The sequence below is a fragment of the Sander lucioperca genome, chromosome 9, assembly GCF_008315115.2.
Source record: "Sander lucioperca isolate FBNREF2018 chromosome 9, SLUC_FBN_1.2, whole genome shotgun sequence".
In the NCBI taxonomy this organism is placed as follows: Eukaryota; Metazoa; Chordata; class Actinopteri; order Perciformes; family Percidae; genus Sander; species Sander lucioperca.
The window spans coordinates 6765581-6792859 of NC_050181.1; the positions used below are offsets into that span (position 1 = coordinate 6765581).

Genomic DNA, 27279 nt, shown 5'->3' on the forward strand with positions numbered 1-27279 from the left:
TGTATAAATCTTATTCCTTTGTCAGTACCCGATCTGTACCGCCTGTAAAATCCGTTCTGTGCACTGCCTGATCAGTTCTACGCTTGCGCGAACACCGGCAAACTTCACAGCTCTATGCACGCATTGGCGTAAGGATGTTTGGACATTCCCGGTTACCGGAAGAAAACATTAGACAGTGACCGTAGACCGTTATGATGGCAGAGATGAAGTTTACAAGGTGTTTGCTGGAGTTGCCTAAAGTATCTGTTAATGATATACGGAGGGTCGTCCTGCCATCCAGTACAACACCATGTAGCAAATTAAATAAAGGCTTCAAATTTTACGTTTCGTCATTTCTTTGCAACTTTGAAGGTAATTTGCTAACGCTAGCTAGCCTGAGCTAGAAGCCTTGCTTTGGTGTTTTAAGTCATGACTCCGTCCTGCTTCAGGTTAACCGTGCTTTTAATAAAGTTTAAGCATGTGTATACCTCTCACTTCATGTGTTTGTACTTTTATGAAAGTATCGGGTAAAACAGGGCTACAAATGAGATCTCTGTGAGAGACCAGCTAACTCCTAGCAAACTATTATGTAGCTCAATGCTGGACATTTCACCCCTAATTCCAGTCACTTTACTGTATTTGTATTTGTTTAGTATTTGGTTTAGAAGCCTTTATTGGTGATTTTTACGGTACAAAGTCCTGCTATATACGTACATAGCTAGCTATATGCTCCGCTATGTCGCGTTAGCATGCAGCTACAATAGTTAGCTATGAGTATGCTAACGTTAGATTGTAGTGGAACGAAGCAGCACTTTCTAACGTCAAAAATCACAGATAAAGGCTTCTGAACCAAACACTACACAATCGGACATGTTTCAGCAGGAATGTGACCCGGAATTGGGGAGAATTTAACAACATTGCCAGCTAAGATGACCGTTAGCATGTAGCTACTATAGTGTTTACTGCCGTTGGCATGTAGCTACTATAGTGGTATACAGCAGTGGTGGCTGGGAGAGCTGTCATCCCATCTTCAAAAGGACACTTATGTACGTTTACACTTAATCGCATTAATAATAGACAGTCTATGGTTATTAGTCAAGATGAAGTATTAAAGGTAAAAACATTAACGTAAACAACACAACAACGATGTCGCTATACGGTTTTGGATCAGTGACAAGTTTCGAATGTTTGTAGCTATGACTATTGTATAATAAATATTTAATAAAAAAAGATTTAATAAAAAAGTTGTAATGTTTGGTCGTAAAGTGTTGACACATGGTGTCGGTACACGATCCGTTCTGCCTGCACGATCTGTTCTGCACATGCGCAAAATGTTCGCGCATGCGCGGTTGTACGAGGATTTACGACACTGCACGATCTGTTCCACGCTTCCGGTCGACAGCCAAGCTAACGTTAGTTTAGCTAACAGCTAATTCGGCTAACTGCTAGCTGATTGTAGCGGTCTGCCGTTAGCCTCCACAGGCAAGCTAACGTTAGTTTAGCTAACAGCTAATTCGGCTAAGTGCTAGCTGAGACAGCATGTAATAACTTTAAAAGACCCTCAAAATAAAACTTGAAAATAAACGTTGACATATATAACAAACACCTAACATATATAACAGCTGTTACGTCAGTTCTACTTTACTTGTGCTCATTTAAAATACAATCACTCAATACTTGTCGTTATTGTTATTACTGTGAAGTCTTAATTTAGCTGTAGCCTGCTTTTCCCATTACGTTTGAGTTAACGTTATTTTAGACTGAATCTAGCTGTCAGCTAGCGGTTAGCCGAATTAGCTGTTAGCTAAACTAACGTTAGCTTCCCGGTGGAGGCTAGCCATAGGCTAGCGTGGAACAGATCGTGCAGGTCGTATGGATACGTAAAACAGTATTATCTTGCATACTGCAGAACGGATCGTTCTGCACATGCTTTTGTTTTGTAATAAAACGGATCGTGCAGGCAGAACGGATCGTGTACCGACACGTGTCGGTACACGATCCGTTCTGCCTGCACGATCCGTTTTATTACAAAAACAAACTCACAGTGGAATTTCCCTTAAAGGTGCAGGTAAGCCTTATAAAACAAACTTTCTGTCATATTTGCTGAAACTGACCCTATGTTCCAGTAGAACTACATGAAGCAGTGTCAATCACTGCTCATGCACACACATTCATTCTCCCTTGTGGGGGGAGGGGCTTAGGAAACCGTTTTGGGCTTTAGCGGAAAGGGGGGAGGGACTGTCTGAAGTTGTCGATGTTCACATTTTTTGGCTAAGTCCTGGATCTTCGCAATCCTACCTACAGCACCTTTAAAATAAAAAAGAAACATGTTTTTTTTTCTACTGCTTATTTAAACATGTCATGTGTCTGCATGGAGACAGTGTCCCATAGTAACCACCATGCTCTTCTTTTCTTTTTTAAAACCTTCTTCCTTGCAGCAGAAAACTCAAGTGTCTCATTGGCATAGGTGTTTGACGTCAAGGCAGTTTAAATAATAACCACAAGATTAACTAAGTATTTAAGAGAGCCTTCAAGCTTCCCCAACCATCATGTTTCAATTTTTCCCTTCTGCTTTTCAATCTACAACTGATTTAACTGTCAAACCCAGTAAAACAGGCGTATTCACAGTCTGCAGTATCAATAATCCCAACCAGGAAATGGAGCCAGTACACAGTATAGACAGTGAGATACTAGCTATCACAGTGATATCCTAATAATAAACTCACTGTATGCACTCACACAGTCATTTTTTAAAGCCAAAAGACAATAAGAGATAAATAAATACACAAATCAATTATTTTCTGTTTACAAAAACAATCTCACCCCAAGGTCCACTTGTTCAAATTTTCTTTTTTTTCCTGAGCGCTTTAAGGTTTATTCGTGTTGGCTTGAAAATTAGGATTCATTCTTCACCAAGTAATAATTTTGAAAAAAAAAAAAGAGTTCTTCAGATACCAAATTATTTTTTTAATTCTACGTGCAGACGGTGACAAAGTGACGCTTGTCCTTTGACTGAAACATCACATTTTTTCACGTTGTGTCACATTTTACACATTAGAATAAATTGATTATTTGTGCACCAATCAACTTATTTAATAGTAAGTGAGTGTTTGGACTAAATAAATCCATTCTTTTTGAGCATGTGGCACAGAATGGCGTCTAAACTACTATTCCCCTCTCTGTTGAAAACAATAACTGAGAGCCTTGTTTGAGGATTTATTTCTTCTCACCCTGTAAACCCAGAAGTGAATGTCAAACAGATTAAAACAACACATTAAAGTTTGGATGTTAATTTTTCTCTTAGTTCTTTATCTGTAGCTTACTTATTATTGATAGTACAGCTGTATTACACTACACCTCTGCCTCTCCTGCTTTTTTGTTATCAAAGTACAGGTAACAGCAAGCCGGTAGAGGTGCCCGGGCTTAATAGAAAGTTGACATTGACTAAATACTGAGATAGCCTTTATCAGCGAGAGAACTAAGCAAAAAATACAAATATATTAAGTACTTTTCACCATTCCAATTGCACTTTTTTGAATTAAGAATATGTTTCAGTGCTGCAAAGACGCACCAGAAGATTCATTCATCAAAGTCTACTTTACACTCTTTACAGATTTCTCTCAGTTTGACAGGAGACTTTTGCAACACCACACGCTCACCTATTTAAAACAAACATGCAAAGACACGTTGCCTTTGGATTTATTACCTGTGTGAATGCATTCATCTGATGTTGAACGCAGCACTGTATGTCTGTCTCTGTCACCCAAATATCCAGCTTCAGTGCAGCTGTACTATCAAAAAATGGTTTAAAAGGCGTGGTTGAAAGAAAGGGAAGGCAGTTGGTCAACAGGTGTGTCAGAACTGGACAAGTCAGTTCACAAATCATAAACCTTACATTGAATGTTTTTTTTCTTCCATTACTACAGGGAGTGGAGTTTAAGCAACTAATCACAAACAAAGTACACAGTTTTTCATTTTACTGAGACTTTGTATGCAGTGCAGTTGGGAAGCTACAGAGATTTTTGAACATAAAACAACTAAGGGCACTTTTAGACCAGGAAATAGCACCAAAAAGCATGTAGACTGTAATGTGGGCCGAAGTGCAAACAAAATGTGGTTCATGGTATTAAAATTAATTAGGCCTACAAATGAGTCCTGAGGCTCATCCGAGTACAGTGATAGTAGTTCAAATATTAATGCTTGACTGTACGGCCCTGTTTTGCATGCTCTTTCCTCTCACACTGCCAAGGTCAAAACCATGAAAAAACATTTCAACAAATAAAGGCTTTTAATCAAAACTCCACTTACTGTTACCCATGCTCCTATATACTCATGACTGCCTGGAGTTTGCTTTTTTGCACGTTTGAAGTTTTGTCTGTTATTTAAGACAAACAGGTTAGAGCTATAGTATGCAAAGGCAGAGCAATAGCCAATCATATCACAACAGGGTCTGCCCTGAAATCACATAGCCATAAGGGCTTTACTAAAAAAAAGGTAATAATAAGTAAAAACTATTTAGAATACCAAAAATGACAACTTAAAGAAATAAATAAATAATGTAAGGTAATGTAACTCTTTTATTCATTTCTCTGCCTGTCATATTCCATCTCACATTTTTTTAATGCTTTAAAACATTTACAGCTCCCATTTTTATGATTGTTTTAATGTAAAGACATATCTCTTTCATTTGGATCAAATAAGGAAATAGACCTATAGGCAAATTGAATTATCTTTTACTTTGAGAAAGTACTCAGATCATTTACTTACAGTTACACAACGGAGAAATACTACTATGTCCTGCATTCAAAATAAAAGTACAAAAGTATAAGCATAAAAATATGCTTAAAGTACCAAAAGTAAAAGTGCTCATTATGCAGAATGAATGGCCTAATGTATATCATATTACTGGATTATAAACATTGATAGATTAATGTAGGTATCACATTAATGTTGCAGCAGGTAATGGGGCTATAATTACTTTATATACTGCTGTGTAGCTTAATCTACAATAAAACAGCCTGTCATATTTTATTTGTTGATAATAACAATCTGAATCTGTAATGTAACTAGTAGGTTAACTACATTTATCAAATTATATTATTTCCCTCCAAATAAAGTGGAGCAGAAGTAGGCTACTCAAATAAAGCACAATTACCTCAAAATTGTACTTATGTACAGTACTTAAGTAAATGATACTTTCCACTACTGATCATAGTTTTTTATTTATTTATCGTTTCATCTGTGTGTTGTATTGTTCATCATGTGTCTGCCCCTGTTTGTGTATAACGTGGCTTTTTGAGATTGGTATGTTCAAAAACCAGTAAACAGAGTTAAAAACAAATTATAGCAGCCTTTTTACTTGGTCAGTTTAATAATTGATTATAATTAAACACTTTATATAATTTTAGGTTTTAAACTTTTTAAATTTGAAAGTTTTTTCTCTTTTTCTCTGATTCCCTGGGGTTTCATTTGTGTTAGATAAATTTAATTTTCTTTCTTTCTTTCGTTTTATTTTCACATCTAGCTATGTAGGCCTACTGTTGTATGCATATATTGTATGCTTGTATACTTAAGTCTGTTTTTGTGAAGCGCTTTGGTGCAATACTTGTTTGCTATATAAATGAAATAAACAACATCAACAACAACAACAACAACAACAACAACAACAACAACAACAACAACAACAACAACAACAACAACAGCAACAGCTTTCACCAGTTATTTTGGTGCCACTGCCACTTTGTAAACACGGATGTATTGGTACTAAGAGAACGTGTGTAAATCATGGATGTATAATGAAGTGTGGACGTGACACTAAACATGGCGCTGTTCCTTTAAGTAAACCGGTCCTGCGCAGAGATCAGACCGCAGTGAACCCATGGATGTGAGTGAACCCCGGTCCATTGGAAACATCACTTCCCCCTCGGTCATGTATTGTCAGCTTTTCAAGACTGTATGGCTGCAAGTTTGACGGCGCTGTCTGTCTTTAAATAACGTTTCACGTTTTTGTAGCGTCTTAACCCACTCGGTCCTTAATGAAGTAGTAGCAATATGAGCATGTTTGCTTCTTTCTGACACAGTAAGGCTTTGTTTCTTCCAGAGGTTCGCTAGTTTAGCTTATTGCTAGGTAACGTCCGCTGTCAACAAGTCAACGGTTATCTGAGAGCCACTTCTAGCGGTTAGTCGGTTGATTTTGTGTTAGACCGAGGAGAAGTTAGTTTAGCTAGCTAATGTTTGACATTCGTCGGTTTTCGCGGATGTTAACGTTACCTTCAATAGATAGCTACAATATCAAACATCAAACTAACTTCACCCCGGTGTTAGTTAGTTGCTTATTTACGTGTGGTGTGTTAAAAATACGCTTATCTTACTAAAGCTTGGTCCAAGGTCAAATTGGTAATCAATACATTGAATTTTGTTTTACCTTAATTTGGTCGTGAATATACATTGGCTTGATATAGCTTACGTCCGTGGTTTGATTCACCCCCCCCACATATTTCATTAGTTAGGCTAGCTAGCTAGATAGTTCAATTCATGTTTGACTGTGTTTTGTAGCAGACAGTAACGTTAGGAGCAAATCAATATCAGTTTGCTGTAAGACTGATACTAACGATTTTAGTGATTAAACCATCGATTATTTCTCCAGGTTTGACATTAACCCTATTGAACCCAAGGAGACACACACTCTGTCTCTCTAGGTACCACACTCTAGCTGTAGAGCCTCAACTATTAGTCGACTAATCAATCGACAGAAAATGAATTGCTAACTATTTTGTTAAGCGATTAAAGTAATTTTTCACCAGTTTAAAATTCAATTTTCAAAGATATCAAATATAGAAAAGTTGCAAATTGTCATATAGAAGCTACAGATAACGTTTGGTATTTTAATGACTGAAAAAGATTTTTCGATTGTAATATATATAATATAATATAATTGTCATAAAAATAATTGCAATTAACGATTTAATTGTCTTTTTCTGTTAATTTTATGCTACAGAGTGGTTCTGTTGTGTTTGGCTTTGCAACTAGGCCTTAATCCATTCTTTTAATTTCAATGGATGCTCATAGATATTATGCAAATGTTGGCAAAGGAGTGTCAATTCATCTTTAAATAGTTGGCTTAAACAATGTTTCACTTTTTGCTCTGCTGCACAGATTTATTTTAAATAGCTTGTTCTACAACTGTTGTATGGGCCAACCTAGTCTATATCCTTTGCATTCCACTTCCTGGATTGCTCAGGTGCTGCAGGAAATTCTGCCAGATGCATTTATTTTCCGTTTCCTTCCGCTTTCTTTGTGTTGGAATTTTAAATTTGGTGGATTTATGAGGATTATTGTTGACTGCTCCTCAGATCTCTGCAGGGTAACTTGAGACAGCTAGCTAGACTATCTGTCCAATCTCTCGCACAACACGATTCTGATTGGTTTAAAGAAATGCCATTAAACCAGAGCACGTTTTCCTACCATCCCCGAATGTTATGTGGAGTAGCCAGACTCTCCTTCAGCGTGCTTTGGAGGGGGGGTCTGGCAAAGCGAGACTAAGGCCGACCTAATGTAATGGAAACATGGTTCAAGACAGTTAATTAATATAGAAGGAGGCATGATTTAATTTTCAAAAGTTAATATGCAACGGCAAACACAAAGCCAGCATTAATGCAGGCTTTACCCAGAGAGAAAGTGAAATCTCTCCAGATCCCCAGAGCTGTCAAACACATTGCTGCAAAGGGGAGATTCCCCGCTACATCATTTTGCTTTGTAAGCAACAAATACGGTCTCATATGTACAGCAGTACGATCTAGACAGCCAAGCTCTCTTTGTCACTGTTTTTTTTTCTGACATTGAACCTTGTGCTCACGTAGACACCTTATTTACCTTGTATTTGTTGCCGCATTTGTAACATTGGCCTTAAACTCCCTTGTTTGTGGAATCCAACGATTATGCAAAATGATCTTGGTTAGCTGAAATAATTTTAATAATTACTACAATTGCAATAATTGCGACAGGCCTAACTTAAGAATTTTCAGTTATTCATAGAATCATCTCATAGATTGTTTCTACGCTTTAAATTGTCAAAATATCTTTAACAGATGTTTCTGTGTTGCATCCATAGACTGTTAATATTAATGGACAACGCATCCGGTTCGGCGAAGTGCTGCAAAAGTGCCTTAAACCTGCATTCTATCTGAATTCCAGCAGAGGGCGACACGTGCGGTTGCAAAAGGAGGTCGGTTTCTTTAGAAGTCTATGAGAAAGTGACCCACTTCTCACTTGATTTATTACCTCAGTAAACATTTTCATAATGAGATTATGGTCTCAATCGCTAGTTTTAAGTCTTCTGCAATACAGAATGATGTTAATTTTTTTAATTATGGTCTCGTTGATTTTAAAATCGGCGATAAAGCAGGGGGTGTTTTAGGGCGTGGCTATGATGTGATTGCCAGTGAAAGTGTATAACCTAACGTGGCTCCTCCCTCACTCTTCCCTCTCGTCTAAAATCGTTACATCCGCAACCAGAATGGCTGCACCCGTAACGGCAAACTCGACGACTCATAGCAGATCTCCACAAACCAATGGGTGACGTCACACATGCTATGTCCATTAATATTAACAGTCTATGGTTGCATCCTTGCAGAATGGAGAACTCAAAGACCGGTCCGTCATCGGAGCCCCTGGGAGTGCCAGATATGGCGCGACCCTCAGCGCCCCCCGGTCAGCTGTCAGAGTCAGCCAGACCCTCCAAACCCCGAGAGCACCCGCCCAAGTCACCTAGGAGACGGCGTAAAGGCACGAGATCGCAGCGACGTGGTGGTGATCATGAACAGCTGCACTGGGAGGTCGAGCGGCGGAGGTTGCCAGGCCAACACGAGCACTTGGACCCCTCTGGCTCAACGAGCGACACAGCGGAAAGCTCTCCTAAGAGGTTTGCACTGAAGGTTGTCAGCTGGTCTGCCGTGCCACTGCCACAACTCTGTTGCCCGGGACATGCTGTGATAATGTCTTGACCTGTCCTCCTCTTTTTACCTCCTCACAGGAGAGCCCACTTTCTACATGGACCGTATCCAGCCACTCACTTCGGACCCAAAGCCTGTATTCTTCCCAACCCAACTTCAGTCATGTAAGCATGAGGGTCGAATTTTGTGTGTACAAACTGGCAAATGCTATTTACACAGAAGAACAGAACAGCGAAGCTTGTGTAACTGTGTGAGATAAGATAAAATGGGAATGGTGTGATTGGATGTTACATGAAATGGGATGGCTAACAGAACAGACCACAGATGCTTGTTATCATCTGGTCTCATGAGTGTTTCCTTGGACTCGATCTGGAAACAGACAGACAAAATTGTCTGCACAATGCCTGCGATCCGCCACGTAAAGGAGGAGAGAGACAAACGGTAAAGAGGAGTTTTGGAATTTGGACCTTACTCCTACAGACGTAACATCATAGTTTCATACAAGTTAATGAATGACTGCAGCTGTAGATCTACCTTTTACTTCACTCAGAAGATGAGGTTGACATTATTTGAAACTTATCCAGCAAGCTGAATTAAAGTGGCAAGACAAAGTGATAATGTAACAGTTAACTCTTTGGTCTGTTTCGCTACCTGTCAGGTACCGATGGTGTGTTTGTTTACTCACTTGTGTGTGTGTTTCTGTGCCCCAGGCACATCCAGGACCCAGCCAGCCAGCGGCTCACCTGGAATAAACCACCTGTCAACGTGCTTGTCATCAGGAAAATCCGAGATGAGAGCCTCGTCGAGCCTTTCAAAGAGATCTGCAGGTTTCTAGTAGAGGTACAGGAGAATAGGAATCGATAAACTATACTGTATGTTTGTTATCATATATGTTTTAGGAGATGAATGTTTTGTAATGTTAATGTACGATTGAGGAGGCAGACTTTGATATCTGAAAAATCACAGAATACAAATTCTGATTCTTTCAGATGTCTTGAGACACTAACATTCTTCGAAGAAAATTGTTTTAAAATGTTCTCAATCCCATAATAAGCAAACAGGTGGTGGGGAGTTGTGGTTTCAGGGTATCTGCATGTCTTGAAAAGTCTGAAAAATCATAGAATATTTATAGAAAAATCTCAGTCAGGTCATAGTTGTGCAGAGAAGAGAAAGATCCCTGTGGGATTGTTGCAACAGTAGATCATGCGTGCAGGAGGCTGTTTATTCCTTTTTGTAGAGTTTCAGTTTGTTTAGTATTTATTTAAGTATTCTTGAGTGCTCATGCATCCATCCATGTTTTGCTGCTTAATCCAGGTCTAAATTATGTTAATTTAACTCATAATATCATTAGGAATTATTGTTATATATCGCTGGGAAGTACTGAAATATGTGGTAAGAATAAATGATTCTAGGCCATATTGTCCCTCATGGTTTTCCATCATACTTTGCCTGGTATAACCATGAAAGAGGTATTAAAGTTGTGGTAGGCACTTGGCGTATTTCAGCATATTGTAATTCAAGTGGTAGACTTCTGCACCTGCTCCTGGCTCAGTTTCCAGGCTCCAGAAAGTCTAGAGAGAGAGAGAGAGAGAGAGAGAGAGAGAGATTCATGCATTGCCCGTGCAAGGGGGCAGAGGGGAAAGGGAGAACTGCAGGAAGGCGTCTCACTCTACTTCAAATAAAACTTTAAATTGCATACTTTGTGTTATTAAAAAATGTCTTAAATCTAACATATTTAGCTTGGTGAACTACAGAAAACTCTGGATTTGTGTTCAGATAAACTTTAATTTGATAAACTTGAATATCATTACCGCCATATTGTTTTACTGCATTAGGCTGGGTTCACATAGACTGCAGCCGTCGACAAGTGGTCCAGCAAAAACGCAATTCTTTCAACTCTTTCAACTCTTTCATTTTGCTGAAGAAAAGTTGAGACGGATTCAACTTTTGAAGAAACGCAACCCGTCGTCACCCTGCGGTAGCCAGTCACGTAACCGGCGATCAGACTTGGCAATCCGTTTTCAGGAGTTGTAAGAGTCCTGTAAACAGGAAACATCACTGTCTCTATCGCTGCCACAAGAAAGTAAAAAAAAAACTATGAGGTAGAGGTCGACCGATATGGGTTTTCTCTGGCCGATGCCGATGCCGATCTTTAGAAATCAGGGTCAGCCGATTGCCGATTAATGCTGCCGATTTATTTGGCCGATATGTGCTTGTTTTTAAACCTCTATTTGAAAGATAAAATGTAACACTAATATACACAGAATTTCTCAACAAAAACATTTATTGAACACTTCACCAATCTACACTTGTAGCCTATACTTCATTTAAAAATGTAATGTAAAAACATACTGTAGCCTATATTGTATAAATAATGTATGAAAAATATATAAACAAAACAGGTAAGAAGAAAATAAACATTGTCAAATAAACCTTTCAATGAAAAAATAAAGTTTAGTGCACTTATCAGCATTTATTAAACTTCTGAGAATACAAATCTGCTTCACAGAAAGTGACATGTTATTATTAATCTCAACACTATTTCCTCCTAACTCCTGTTGAATCACATAAGGCTAGGGCTCTCTAAAGTCAGTTCTTGTTCACCTTGTTTGTTAGATCATTGTTCATTTGTTGAAGTGTTTTATCTGTGTTTTGGGGATCCTACTGTTACATGTCCTGTTGACCTCATTAGGATCTTATCTGAGCACATTTCTGTCATTCAAAAAAGTTGGAATTTAAAACTCGTCCAGCCAATTTAATAAAATTAAGAGTTTTATTCGTGCTCGAGTCCATAGATACAGTTAATGGATACAGGCACGGAGAACTGAAGGCTCTGTTAGCAACGATTAGCTCCGTTAGCGGTTAGCTCCAATTAACTCCGTTATAGGAGTGGATGAGACTGCCACGGACAGGGGTAACAACCAGACTCTGATAAATGACGTTCGGGGAGCTTCCACAGCGGTGTGGCCGCGGTGTTTTGTACGGTTTTATTAGTACAGTTTATCCCAAGGCAAGAACACCAGCAACATGCTACTGCTAACGGTAGCGTCTGAACTTGGAGTGGCTGCGCGAGACACACTGCGCAAGAATTCACGAGGGGAGGGGCTGGAGGCAGCTCCCCTCCCCTATTCATGTTTTTAACACTAGGCTGCCCGCAGATGCGCCTGCTTATTAATCGGCTTGATATTGGCCGATGCCGATTATGTAAAAAATTGCCAAAAATCGGCAGGCCTCTACTATGAGGGTAAAAAACCAAGGGGGTAAGCCTCTCTCCACAACGCGTAGCTCCTACGGCGCCATTTTGATGCTAACAAGCTCTCACCCGCTGTTAGCATTCCATTGACTGCCATTCATTTTGACAGCAAATAACTTTACATCTGAAGCGTTTAAAGACTCTATTTGTCATTGGTTGATGTATCACAGTGGGATTCGAACCCGGGTCTCCCACACCAAAGGCATGTGTCATATCCACTGCGCCATCACCAACCCCTTGTACCTCAAGTTATGGCTACGTAGCAGACGTTTTTGTAAAAATAGGCTAACGATTGTGTCATAACCACGGGACTTACTGTCGCATAGTAGAGGAATTACCATACAGTACAGGAGACGCTCGCAGGCAGTTTCAACTTACATTGTTACATTGTTACATTGTTGTTTAAGTTGTTAACTAGTTAACTAGCATTTTAGTTAGCAATAATTAGCCTGTGCCTATGTTACAGTATCTCCTTACGTATACCTACGCTCTCCTTCTCTGTAAGATTGGGAATGATTGAGATTTCTCTTGGCACAGCTACCAGAAGACTTCCAACTTCCAGACACGTTGCTCACGGCACATTTACGTCGTCTCTCTCAGTTGGAGGCTGCGCAGTAACGCTCAGCGCTCACCGGAAAAGTGCTTCTAATATCCTTCACTGGTCTCCGTAGAAATCAACGGGGTCACATTGTCCATTTCCTTTACTGTCTATGTAAAAAAACAAATCAGAAGCGCCACTTTTCGCTCTCTCTTCCTTTGTAAAATGAAAAAGCTGTTTTCAAGTGCGGTTGGAAATGTCGAGATCCATAAATAATCTGATGGAAAACAATAAATGTGAAATAAAAAGTCTACTTGTGCTACATTGGGGGGTTAAAGAACACAACATGACATCACACATATTGGCTGTTTAAGTGACACACTGGATCGCCTTTTTCTGGTCTGAATGGACCCTACAACTCGGTACTCTAGTGACATATCAGCTGTTTCAAAACCATCACCACCTCCACCTGCATTACTTAGAGCTGCTCCACCTGCTGCTCAGTTTTTGTCTGAGATATGAGATTTATTTCTGGGACAGACAAATTGTGACGAAATACTTTTTTGTGTGTTTTTATGATAATTAAAAATGTTAGTTTTTCATTCTTAGTCTACAAAATGTATTAAAATACCTGTCAATCAATTTGAGAGAAATACCAGGTTGCAATTTTGTGTTTAGTTTTATCAGCGGGGATATCAGATTATCAATTCAATTGATTTCAGTTACAGTTTTGTCCTCTGCTGCTAGTAAACTAACCCTATATTGCTGAAGAACGAGTGTACGCTGAAACATTTCTGACACTGAAGAGCAGCGTCTAACAATAAGAATCCAGGAAATGAACCAGACATGGCGATAAAAGTTACAGTCTGGTCTCATGCAGTTACGACACCTTTCGGCCACGTGTTTCCAAAACAAGCTGTCCTTTGTGTAACAAGACTGTCAAAGAATCCCAGCGAACCCATGTATTTACATTCCATACAAACAGTGACCTATTAAACCCCACATGGTTGGCGTACGCTCAACTTCATTTCAGAAAGTGTACTTTTGAGAGATGTCTGATTTCGTTTTGGCTGCTGTCACTTAAGCATGTCGTTGTGTATCAGGAGAAGCAGATGATGGTGTACGTGGAACGCCGGGTTGCAGATGATGCTACGCTGTCAAAGGACGAGGCGTTTGGCTCCATCCGCAATCAGCTCTGCACTTTCAGAGAGGGTGAGACCCAACAATAAAACCACAAACATTAATGCTGAACTAATGGCATACATTTGTATCAGAAATAAAAGTATTAATACTGTGATGTAAAATATGCCCTTAAAAATAGAAATTTCAGCTGTAAAATGCTAAAACTAAAGGTACTCATTCTAACGACTTTATGTAAGTGGTATATAGATTTTGTGGTGTTTCCAAGTATAGAATCTTATTTTGCTAAATAACCAGTAACAAAAGCTGCCGAGATGAATCTAGTGTTTAGTGTCTCCCTGAGAATGGTATCAGTATTTTCTTTCCTGTACTCGATTACAGTATTTAACGTAAATGTTCATTTCTACCTCTGCAGCCAAAGTTTAGTTTAGATCCCATTAATACTATAGACAATATTTTACTACAGTATTTTATTGTCTTATGTTATTGCTATTTGCTTGTTAGGTTTGCATATCAGTCTGGTTTTAATTTATTATGCATTACTGGTCACATATGTTGGCTGACATCTAAAAAAATGCCACTTTTTTCTTACATTCTTGAATAAAAATACATTGAATATTATATTTGTATAATGCTGTTAAAATGAAAACAATATATTGAGTTTATCCGTGTTTTTGTCTGCCTGCAGGTTATGATGATATCTCTGACTGCATAGACCTGATCATCTGTCTGGGTGGAGATGGGACTCTGCTCTACGCCTCCTCTCTCTTCCAGGTAATCACACTTTTATTGGTTGATCACTTTAGACAAGCTGAACTCACCCTAACCCTTAAACATTGTATACTACACAAAAATACTTTAAAATGTGAATTACACTTGTTTTTTTTAGCTCTTTCGGTAGTGCGTGCGCCCCATCTAGGCTGAATCCTTGGCAGAGGTGTGGATTCAAATCCGACCCGCACCCCTTTGCTGTGTGTCTTTCGCTCTGTCTCTCTCACCTTTCTGGTTTATCTGTACTACCTTATAAAAATGCATAAAAAGCCCCAAAAAATATTTAAAAAAGGTAAACTATACTACATATGTCTTAGTATTTATTCCCTTTAAATCAAATGAAAGAAAAATTATTTCTTATATCTTGTCTTTTGGGACTTGCACTGTCAAATCTACAATCGCAGTAAAAAAAGATTTTTCAAGTCATGAATTTCTGTGAAACTAATAAAAATGAAGCCAATGCAGAAGTGCTAAAAACTGCAGTTCATCGAGTGGCTACTTGAGACTGGCTACAAACTGTACGCTTCATTCGGCCCACCTCAGCTCCATCAACGCTCCACCTTTTTGCCCATTTTTGGATTAGCCGACGTCAGGCACTGCCAAGATGGAGACGGCTAGAGCCACTGGGAGCCGCCCACTTTGAGCTTCATTTTGGCTCTTAAGAAACCCATGGGTGACGACACAGAGATATGTCCATATTTTATATAGTGTTGGTATATTGTTGCCACTTTATGTCAAATAGTCGGATTACTGAACAGCATTTGAAGATCAAAAAACAACAACTGGCATAACAGGCTAAAATTCAAAACTGCATTTTTGTCTGTGATTCTAAAATTAGATGCTCGTATTTAAGTATCCTGAATATTAAGTTTACTGTATAGTTGCTCATAATAAGCAATTTCGTAAATACATTTCTTTAAGATATACCAATTTTTAACACATAAAAAAAAAAGTATAGTAATAAAATCTTTTAATTCCAAATGTATACAGCTTGTCTCAGTATTGTGTTCTACATGTAGTTTAGTAAACAGATGAGTTTTTGGGCCATGATTCTGCTGTTCTGAGAGGGGTGAGAGTTAGACAGATTTTTATGTGCAGACTGTTTTTCTTTTCTGTAGGGCAGCGTCCCTCCGGTTATGGCATTTCACCTCGGCTCTCTGGGTTTCTTGACGCCCTTCAAATTTGAGTCATACAAGACCGAAGTGGCCAAAGTGTTTGAAGGTAGAGAGGAGCTTTTCATGAAATATTGGTCTAATGCATGTTAACGTAAACACTCATTCTCTCCTGAAGGGTCAAACGTCTTGACACAATCAGTACAATAAGTAGAATATGTGTATGTGAATGCCACGGGGGTGCTTATGTTTGCACGAATGACTGTATGTGGGTTTTCAGGCAATGCAGCCATCACTCTGCGCAGTCGTCTTAAGGTGAAGGTGGTGAAGGACATGCTTCAGAGAACAGGCCAGGAGTCGTACAGCAGAGAGCCTCAGCAGCTGCAGCAGGAACACAACGGACTCCTTCCTCATGGACACACCAACAGCGAGGCCGGCAAGGTCACCCTGCAGCTACAGGTGAGAACAAAGAGGCACAAGTTTATTTGTTGAGAGGAGAGAGACCAAGTGCCTAAAAAATACACAAAGCAGGGTAAAGATGCAGATTGCAGCCCCCTTTTCACTGCAGGAAGTTTTTCCAGGGGCCCATGAACCATTTCAGGATCCTACCTGTATTTTAACCAGAGGACTAAATATAGTATCTGCCATAAGTTTAGGTGCTAAAAGAGTCCCTGCTCTGAGGCCCAGAAACTATTGCCTTTGGTTGCTACAACTTATGTGCAGCTTTATTCGCACCATAGGGAAGTACTGGGTGAGATTAGAGTCAATATTAGAATGGCAGTCAGGCATTTCTGCTGAAGTTTATTGACCTTACCTTACCTTATTGACCTTACCTACCAATCGGAAGGTCGGTGGTGTGATCCCTGGATGCATGCAGTCCCATGTCGAAGTGGGCAAGACACAGAACCCCGAATTGCTCCAGATCCTGCGCCACCGGTGTGTTAATGTTTGTGAATGTTTACCTTTTTTTCTTTTTCATTTTTTTTCTTTTCACAAGACAATACAACCAAACAAGACAAAATAATAAGGGGAGGGGGGCGTTGCAGAATATTTCACAGAATCTGTAGTACATTTTCCATTATTATTATTACTATTAACATTGTTTTCTAATGTAGCTCTTTGTAACCTCTATCGAGTTGGTTTAATAACCAGACAATAGTTACATAGAGCTGATACGTTCTTTGTCAAGATATGATCGAATAATGTTCCAGGGACCTTGAGTGCCGTCCTGCCTATAGGACTCTTGCAGAGTTAAAGCAGCCTGTTCCATAGATAACAAGTCCATGAAGTCCTTGCGCCAACACTCAGTGTGTTGTATCAATGTTTATTTGATGAGCATGTGGCACCTTGTATGGCAACCTCGGCCAGTGAGTAGTTGTTAAGACTAGAAAAGCGCTAAATATATAATAGTTATATAAATGTAGTTATTTACATTTACATTCTTTGACTGGTCTAAAAAGAAAGTAAGATGAAGAGAGAGTATGTATGTGAACGAGCTCAGAGTAAAGAAAGCAAGTGAGAGACAAACAAACGTTAATTTGCACCTCTGCGTGTCTCCGTGCCATTCATTCATGATACGCTGAAACATCAGAGTCACACAACCGTAAATACATAAACAACATGTCTTTGTTGTTGTTTCGTTGTGTGTGAAAATTGCCTCTTAAAGGCTTTCCTTTTTTAATCACTTGTTGGACTAATGTGCTTAATCTTCATGGTGCTTCAGATGAAGTGGAAATGCAAACAAGGATGTTTAAGGGGACTTTAGTTCCTAGTTGAGTTCCTCTGATTCTAAGTTCTTGGTCGAAAAGGGTTTGTGTGACTGTATTGGATCACACCACGAAAAGCATGCTGTAAGCCCATAAAGATGATTGTGTGCGTGTGTGCGTGCGTGCGTTCGTTCCTAGTTTCCTTTTTCATCCTGGGTGTGTTTGTCCGTTCGTACATGTGTACAAGCTCAGTGAGCGAGCCGGGTTGCCATGGCGACAGTCATAATACATCTGCTGGATGCAGATATGGGAGAGAAACAGTAGGATGTGTATGAAGTTCTGTTGAGCCAGTTGCCATGGAGACCACAACGTCAATAACGCAGTCAACCCCGAATGGATATTTAATGAGCTCTGACGCTCTTGGTCTGACACACTCTGTAAATAAACAACATGCCTCACTGCTGCAGACACACACACACACACACACACACACACACACACACACACACACACACACACACACACACACAGCTGCAGTTCGTCATTTTAAGTGCAGCTCTCCCTCTTTCCCGTCTCATGGATAAAAGACAGTGACGGATCGTTCTGGTCTCTGAACTTGAGTTTGACCTCACATTACATCACTTCTGCTGCATCCAGCAGGATGTCTGCTCTGCGCTAAGCTCTGATGTCAGTACATCAGCCAGACATCACTGCTCAGCGCTGCAGTACTCTGAAGTGTGGACACATGATTTGTGTGCTGCTTGTCTGCACACCGGCAGTTTCTGTCTGCTTGTAATTTCCTCCTGTAATGTGGGAATGTAATGCACTGTAACTGCGTCTGTTGCTGGCTGATTTATTGTTTTTATTGAGTGCAGAGATTACATTTATTTCATATTCATATTCTCTAAAAAGACAGTATTACATTCAAGACCGCCCCATTGTATAGAGCTTTTTCACAATATATAGCAAAGGCAGTGCGGTTATTTTGCCATATCATCTTTGCCAGAGAGGGTGTATTGAAAGTTCTTTGCTTGTTTGTTAGCTGGATGTCTCTGGATGAGTTTTTGTTGTGGATAGAGACACCATGTGGCCATTAATGAAGCACTTTACATTTGACACAGTCTTTACCAACCTTCAGTTAAGTTCCATCCCATTCCTACATGAACAGATTTTTCTCCACATTCATTTTTGTCAGCACTCCTTTTCTATACTTTGCATCCAATCTTCACATTCGGTTAAAAACATATTTAATTCTTTTATACGCCATCACATTTTCCAGTTATTGCTTGCCAAATTCACATATATATTGCTCCCAAACGCATCAAAACATGTATGGCATTGGGCCTATAGATGGCACTACAATAACAGGATTAATTTAAATGGTCATGAGTCTGATTTTGCTTGTACAAAGTCTTAATATTCCCAAAGAGGATTTAGGTTTTCTGCAAAATCAACATGGTCATATGTTTATGTATGTGTCACCATTTTGATACCGATTCAGAGTCAAATTGAAAGATTGTGCAGCGTCTGAGTGCCTTCTAATATTAACTTTGGTCTGTGTGTGTTTTCAGGTGTTGAATGAGGTGGTGGTGGACCGAGGCCCATCCTCCTACCTGTCCAACGTGGACTTGTACCTCGATGGACGGCTCATCACCTCAGTGCAGGGAGACGGTAAGAGCAGTCATACTCTTCGTCCTGTCATGTAATGTCACTCTATTGTCTTAACCCTTGTGTTGTCTTCCCTTCAACCTTGAAAAAAAAATTAAATTTATTAATTAATAAATTAAATTTTTCTTCTACACATTTTCAGCGCTTAATTCTACGTCCCATATTTTCTGATATAAAACAAAAATTTAAAACGGGATCATGTGACCCGAAGTCAACACAAGGGTTAACTCGTAGATATGGTGAATTAATACTGTAAATATGCTAAATCCTCCCCTCTCTCTCTCTCTGTCCTCCAGGTGTGATTGTGTCCACACCTACAGGCAGCACAGCATATGCAGCCGCAGCAGGAGCCTCCATGATCCACCCCAATGTACCCGCCATCATGGTCACGCCCATCTGCCCACACTCGCTCTCCTTCAGGCCCATCGTGGTCCCTGCTGGGGTGGAGCTCATGGTAAGAATGAAGGGGAAGGAGGATGGACTGAGCTTGATGCAAATTAGAGCCCGACCGATATATCGGCGGGCCGATATTAGGCATTTTCCAAACTATCGGTATCGGCATTTATAATGGCTGATCAATGAATATTTCTTTTTTTTTCTGTCTGATAAATAAATATTTAAAAAAATAAAATAAAAACGGACGAAACATCCTTCAACCATGTTATGAGTGTTGGCGTTGCATAGTTTGTCCACCAGAGGGTACTCTACAACGTCCCTGTTGGCAACACTCTTTGATTTGTTTTTGTTCAGGACTTTAAGTTTCATATCTTAAGTTTGTATTTTTATGTTTTATTTATCAGAACTTTAGAATTTTGATGTTCCTCTGTTCTGTTGTGACAATAAAACAAAAAAGTTTATTTTTAAACTGCATTATCATATTATTTTAGTGAGGACTCATAAATAACTACAAATAACTAATGTTAGGGAAATCTGTTTATGTTTTGTTACGCGTTTCTGGATTATCATTTTTTAAATATAATGGGCGATATACCGGAATATCTAAAACTCTATCTATCTATCTAAAAACTCTACTCGAAGGATCATTTTTCCAAATCATATTCCCTCATTTGTTTTTTTAACGATGGTGCTGCCTGACAGTTTACCAGTAAACTAATTGAAATTAGGGATGTCCAGATCCGATCACGTGATCGGAAATCGGGCCCGATCACGTGGTTTCAGACTCGATCGGAATCGGACGTTACCTCCCGATCAGGACTCGGATATATATGTATATATATTCTCATTATTTTTTAACACATCTATAGTTACGCGGTGGCACAGAGTTAGACCCTTTTGACTCCACACAGCAACGCGTGCGGCATGACATCACTTTGTTGCAGAGACGCTATTGGTTAAATGCCGGAAAAGTAGAACACGGAAGCAGCTTGAAGCGGAAAGCGCGAGTATGTCTGCAGTCTGGAGGTATTATAAAGTTGAATTATTATAGAAGTATCGGATCGGGACTCGGTATCGGTAGATACTCAAAATCAAATGACTCGGACTCGGACTCGAGGGAAAAAAAACCTGATCGGGACATCCCTAATTGAAATACTTAAAAAACACTCCTGGTTATCATTATTTGCCTCTTTCTTTTATGTCATGATTGTGGTATGACGTTTCCATCAATCCCTGTCAATGTTTGACTGCCGCACCGTACCTTTGCTCTCACATTGATGGTGTCATTCTGTACCTGGGCTAAGGACTTTTTTTCAGTTTGCCAACAAATTTCCGTACTAAGGCATTTTCTACCTTACATATTTACCTAGAAACTTTTTAGCCATGCTAGCAACATGGCTCCATGGATGGCACTGTTGGTCTCTCTGGTTGGTGTGTCAGTCGGTCAGTGTGTATAATGGCGCTTTTCCATTACATGGTACCTGCTCGACTCGCCTCGACTCTACTCGCCTTTTTTGGTTTTCCATTACGAAAAAAAGTACCAGGTACCTGCTAACAGGTACTTTTTTTAGTACCTCCTCAGTCGAGGTTCCAAGCGACAGACGGGGGTGTCCTGAACAAACCCGCTATTTTTAAACAGTTTAGCCAGCTGTTTTTTTTGCTGCCTCCAGCTTCATTTGAAACAAAATGTGTCTTCTGGCAACACACCTTCGACGTTCTGTGTGTGTGTCGCGTTAGGTCACGGCAGTTTACTGCACAGCATGCACAGCCTCCACAGAACTGTAAAACAAGCTCAAGTGGCCTGATGTTATACTTGTGCGCTGGTGTGTGCGTCGAGCCGGCATACGACCAGCCACGCTGAAGCGGTACTAAAATCTGCAATGGAAAACGGACGCACAGTGTGTCGAGGCGAGTAGAGTCGAGGCGAGTCGAGCAGGTACCATGTAATGGAAAAACGCCATAACTCATAACTGTAGCTTGGAAACTGACTGACTGTCCTCTTTTTCCCTAAATCAGATCACCCTGTCCCCTGATGCCAGGAACACTGCCTGGGTGTCCTTTGATGGTAGGAAAAGACAGGAGATCCAGCATGGAGACTGGTAAAGTTCTTTTAACTGTCATTATCAGTTGCCGTTTCATCATACAGATTTATTTTTTCCATTTTAGGATTAATTTGGGTTTGCCTTTTCTCTCCCAACAGCATCAAGATTACTACATCTTGTTACCCAGTGCCCTCTATCTGTTGCCATGACCTGGTGTATGACTGGTTTGAAAGCCTGGCTCAGTGTTTGCACTGGAACGTACGCAAGAGGCAAGAGCGACTGGCGGACATATCGGACTCGTCAGACACCGAAAACTGAATCAGCGGTTGCTACATTCAAGTCAACGTTTTCCACAACAGCTGTGTGTGTGACAGTGAGGGCGGTCAGAGTTAGCCAAATTACTGTTACATTAGTCCTTTGAATAGCATGTTTAATGAGCATATTGTGTATACAGTATTTTATGCATTTGAAAAAGCATCTCATTACATTCCAGTACAAACACAATCTGTCATTTAGGATTATAGGTAAGAAACACTAATAGATAAGAAAAAGGACTGTAAATGTAAATTTGTACATACAGGATTGAAGCATATATGTATATAATGTAATATGTATGTGATAGTTATATAAATTGGAGGATAAAAAAGACTTACAACTGAGTTTCTATTACTGAGTCAGCCAAAGACTACTGTGTGTAATTGTTCTGTACAAAACACATATTGTGCAATTCAAGGCCTACTTTCTGTACATTCTAGCAGTAACTGTTATGTCCAAGTTAAATTCTACAAGTCAGATTGCATGTTGTCGAACAAAACAAAATAGAAATAGTTGGAGAAACTTACACTAGTCATGTTGCTTTCATATACTGTCAATGTGAAAAAAAGTAGAAAAATAAAGATACAGACACTAACTTCTTTTCATTACTCTGATCTTTGTGTGAAGCCAAACTTTCTGAGTCATCAGCTACAACAAAACAAAATCTTATTGGACGATAAGAAAATCAACTGAGGTACTGACCTTTCAAAATATAATCTGCAGGAATGGATGGGTGGGCTAATTCCTTACTTAAAAAAGTTGTTTCAGTAACCTGGAATTACTTCAAAACATAAATTGTGATGTGACTCTTATTTTACTACTGTTCTTAGTTTTTCTTTTTAATATAAACATTTTAAGATTGTTTCTGGACCTGTGGACATCCTGGTGTCTACATACGAGTCTATAACCTTGTTGACATTGTGACGGGCCATTTTTTATGACATACTATACTATGAGTTTCTTTATGACACACACATACGATAACCTTTTTATTATTATTACATTTGCTAGTTTCAGGCTCTTTAACATGAGGTTACTATGACTTTTTATAATGGGATTTTTATAACATACTATGACTTTTTTGTTACTTTTTATGACACTAATTTGAACAGAAAGATACTTTGCACATCTATAGCATGAGACAGGTACATCGGAGCAGGACGAGTAGGTCAAAAGTGGCAAAGAAACTTCCGTACACAGTCTAACTTGCAAAAATAAATGGAATGGCTGGCAATGTTTGGGTACTAGACCATCATCAGGCAAATGGTGTTACAGACTGAGAAGCCATCTATTTTATAGGAGGTGACTGTTTGACTGCACCAATCACCAACTTCCACATGAAAGAAGGCAAAATTACATAACAATAATTTCCATTCCATTACTATAGATAGATCTTAAGCTTAAATACAACACTCTATAGTAACAATAATATATCATCCCAGAAAAATCTTTAATAGATGGATGTAGATTGCTGTATATGCATGCATGCAATGCATTGCACACTGTCACCTCCTACAAAAGATGGATTATTAATATGTAACACCAAGTTAGACATTGTGCAGGAGTTTCTTTGCAATCAATGCCATACTACTTAGACATTTTTAATGACTGTTTTTTAACATACTATACTATGACTTTTTTCAAAATACTATTCTACGACTTTACTATGACTTTTTTCGACATACTATAATATGACTTTATTTTACATACTATGCTGTGACTTTTTACGATTTTTTTTGACATAATACGCTTTGACTTTCTTCGACATACTATACTATGACTTTTTTCGACATACTATACTATGACTTTTTTCGACATACTATACTATGACTTTTTAATTACTTTTTTCAACTTACTATATTATGACTTTTTTATGACATACTATTCTATAAGTATTTTATGACTTTTTTTCGCCATACTATACTATGACTTTTTTTCGACATACTATACTATGGCTTTTTTTGTCTTCCGTAATTTAAATAATAAATCGACGCCAAAACCAGTAGCTAATGAGCTTCACAAATAGCTCAGTGAGCTAAACAGCTAGAAATAAAGTGAAGATTGGAGTTTTAGGGTTCAACTCTTCAACATAGTTTGATGTACTATGACTTTTTTCCAACATACTATGCTTTGACTTTTTAATGACTTTTTTGACATGCTATACTATGACGTTTTTATGACATACTATAATATTACTTTTTCATGACTTTTTTTGACATACGATACTATGAATTTTTAATGACTTTTTTTGACATGCTATACTATGACTTTTTTTTCGACATACAATACTATGACTTTTTTCCAACATACTATACTATGACTTTTTAATGACTTTTTTGACATACTATACTTTGACTTTTTACGATTTTTTTACATAGCATACTATACATACTATACTGTGACTTTTGTTTGACATACTGACTGACATAATGACGTGACTTTTTAATGACTTTTTTGACATGCTATACTATACATTTTTAATGACTTTTTTCAACATACTATGACTTTTTAATGACTTTTTATGACATACTGTACTATGACTTTTTATGACTTATTTGTGACATACTATCCTTTGACTTTTTATGATTTTTTTTGGACATACCATACTATGATTTTTTTCCGACATACTATAATATGACTTCTTTTAGCTTCCATAATGTAAACAATAAATCAACGCCGAAACCATTATCTAATGAGCTTCACAAATAGCTCAGTGAGATAAGCTGCTAGAGAAGTGGAGATTCATGGTTCAATTCTTCAACATAGTATGACATACTATGACTTTTTTATGATTTTTTTCCGACATACATAATATGACTTTTTTTATGACTTTTTTTGACATACTATACTTTGACTTTTTCGACATGCTATACTATGACTTTTTCATGACTTCTTTCCGACATACTATACTATGAGTATTTTATGACTTTTTTTCAACATACTATACTATGACTTTTTCAACATACTATACAATGACTTTTTTCCAACATACTATACTATGACTTTTTTTGTCTACCGTAATGTAAACAATAAATAAACGCCGAAACCAGTAGCTAATGAGTTTCACAAATAGCTCAGTGAGATAAGCTGCTACAGATAAAATGAAGATTGGAGGTTTAGGTTCAACTCTTCAACATAGTATGACTTTTTTCTGCCATACTATGCTTTGACTTTTTAATGACTTTTTTGACATGCTATACTATGACTTTTTTCCGACATAGTATACTATGGCTTTTTTTGTCTTCCGTAATGTAAACAATAAATCAACGCCAAAACTGGCAGCTAATGAGCTTCACAAATAGCTCAGTGAGATAAGCTGCAAGAAATAAAGTGAAGATTGGAGGTTTAGGTTAACTTTTCAACATAGTTTGACATACTATGACTTTTTTTATGACTTTTTTCTGACATACTATACTATGATTTTTAATGACTTTTTATGACATACTGTACTATGACTTTTTATGACTTATTTGTCACATACTATACTTTGACTTTTTATGATATTTTCCGACATACTATACTATGACTTTTTATGACTTTTTCGACATACTATGTCTTTTCTCTGATATACTATACTATGACTTTTTTTTGACATACTATAATATGATTTTTTATGCTTTTTTCTGACATACTATACTATGACTTTTTTCCGACATACTATACTATGACTTTTTTTCGACATACCATACTATTACTTTTTAATGACTTTTTTCTGACATACTATACTAGGACTTTTTTTCGACATATTATCCTATGACTTTTTTATGACTTTTTTTTACATGCTATACTATGACTTTTTTTATGACTTTTTATGACTTTTTTCTGACATACTATAATATTACTTTTTTTAATGACTTTTTTTGACATGCTATACTATGACTTTTTATGATTCTTTTCTGATATACTATACTAGGACTTCTTTCGACATACTATAAAATTACTTTTTTATGACTTTTTATGAGTTTTTCGACATACTATAATATGACTTTTTTCTGACGTACTATACTATGACTTTTTCGACACACTATACTATGACTTTTTCGACACACTATACTATGACTTTTTTCTGACATAATATACTATGACTTTTTATGACTTCTTTTCGACATACTGTACTGACTTTTTTATGACTTCTTTGATATGCTATACTATGACTTTTTATGATTTTTTTGACATGCTATACTATGACTTTTTATAATTTTTTTCCGACATACTATGACTTTTTATGATTTTTTCGACATACTGTACTATGACTTTTTTTTCAACATACCATACTATGACTTTTTAGATATGCTATACTATGACTTTTTTCATGTATACTATACTATGAAGTTTTGTCTTTTTTGACATACTATGACAATTCTATGACATACTATACTATGACTTTTATGACTTTGATGACATACTATAACTTTTTTATGACTTATACTATGACTTTATATGACTTTTTATGACACATTATACTATGACTTTTTTATGACATACTATGAAATCTTTTATGACATTTTTATGAGATACTATACCTTTTTATGACACACTATACTATTACTTTTTAATGACAGTTTTTATGATAGTTTTATGACATATTTTATAACTTATGACATACTATACTGTGACTTTCTTATGAGATTTTTATGACACACTATACTGTCTGTTTAATGAGATTTTGATGATATACTAGACTTTACTGCATTTTTATGACATATGTCATTCTTTTAATGACATACTGTATGATATGCTATGCTACCATGACTTTTTGATATACCTTACCATAAGTTAAAATTTGCTAGTTTTAGGATTTGCCACTTTTCTATTTAAGTATTTGCTGTCATTTAATAAACAAAAATGTGATTAATTGAAAAATGTATCCATAATTATTAATAAAAACAATTGTGAGTTTCAGCTATATATACAGTACTTTTTGGAGTTATTAACACTTCTAATAGAAATTTTTGAAGAAACTATAATTTTCATTATATATTAACTGTTTTAAACTTACATTAATATAGTTGAAATGACTGCAGCAGGTGGGTACTAACTGTTCACAAAGTTTAGGGTCTTTGTGAACCTCTGTATCTCAGATTATAGCATTTTTAAATAGATATTCATTTAAATAAAAACAGGAGGATGTTTTATTGCATACTGCGTTTTATCCAACCAATGATCAGAACACTGCCAAAAGAAAATATACATTACAGGAAAATATGACAAAACTTGTATGCTTTCTATATTTTTATTGTAATGATAAGATACAGATATATTTCCAGACATCCAGTTTTATTAAATTATACTCCAATATTGCATGAGACCGTCTTCAGAATGATATTGATCCAAATGTGGACAACTAGGTGATCAAAAGACCAGATATAAAACATGGATGTTTTACAATGTCACTTTTTAATTCTCCA

The 27279-nt window shown here is 37.7% G+C and overlaps 1 protein-coding gene and 1 long non-coding RNA gene across 8 annotated transcripts; one reads left to right on the forward strand and one right to left on the reverse strand.

Moving 5' to 3' along the window:
• Nucleotides 1–3147: 3147 nt before the first annotated feature.
• On the reverse strand, nt 3148–4070 carry LOC116045270. Its single transcript, XR_004103891.2, has 2 exons — nt 3686–4070; nt 3148–3210 (listed from the first exon to the last, which is right to left on the reverse strand). It is a non-coding gene; the product is annotated as an uncharacterized LOC116045270 (long non-coding RNA).
• A 1783-nt stretch (nt 4071–5853) lies between these two features.
• On the forward strand, nt 5854–22466 carry nadkb (NAD kinase b). Of its 7 annotated transcripts, none has more exons than XM_031293934.2 (12): nt 5854–5863; nt 8612–8899; nt 9011–9094; nt 9641–9770; nt 13825–13933; nt 14550–14635; nt 15751–15853; nt 16025–16203; nt 19022–19121; nt 19415–19572; nt 21531–21613; nt 21715–22466. In XM_031293934.2, exons 2-12 carry the CDS (start codon nt 8613–8615, stop codon nt 21872–21874), a joined length of 1479 nt encoding a protein of 492 aa, XP_031149794.1. In that variant the 5' UTR covers nt 5854–5863; nt 8612; the 3' UTR covers nt 21875–22466. The 7 variants fall into 7 exon arrangements, with proteins under 7 accessions (XP_031149794.1, XP_031149792.1, XP_031149795.1 ...); XM_031293932.2 differs by lacking the exon at nt 5854–5863 and adding an exon at nt 5871–6058; XM_031293935.2 differs by lacking the exon at nt 5854–5863 and adding an exon at nt 5887–5905.
• The last annotated feature ends 4813 nt before the right edge of the window (nt 22467–27279 follow it).

Coding starts and splice junctions, on each gene's coding strand:
- nadkb (XM_031293934.2), top strand. CDS start 8,613: ATGGAGAACTCAAAGACCGGTCCGTCATCGGAGCCCCTGGGAGTGCCA. Junction 15,854..16,024: donor AGTGGCCAAAGTGTTTGAAG/GTAGAGAGGAGC, acceptor GTGGGTTTTCAG/GCAATGCAGCCATCACTCTG. Junction 19,122..19,414: donor CACCTCAGTGCAGGGAGACG/GTAAGAGCAGTC, acceptor TCTGTCCTCCAG/GTGTGATTGTGTCCACACCT.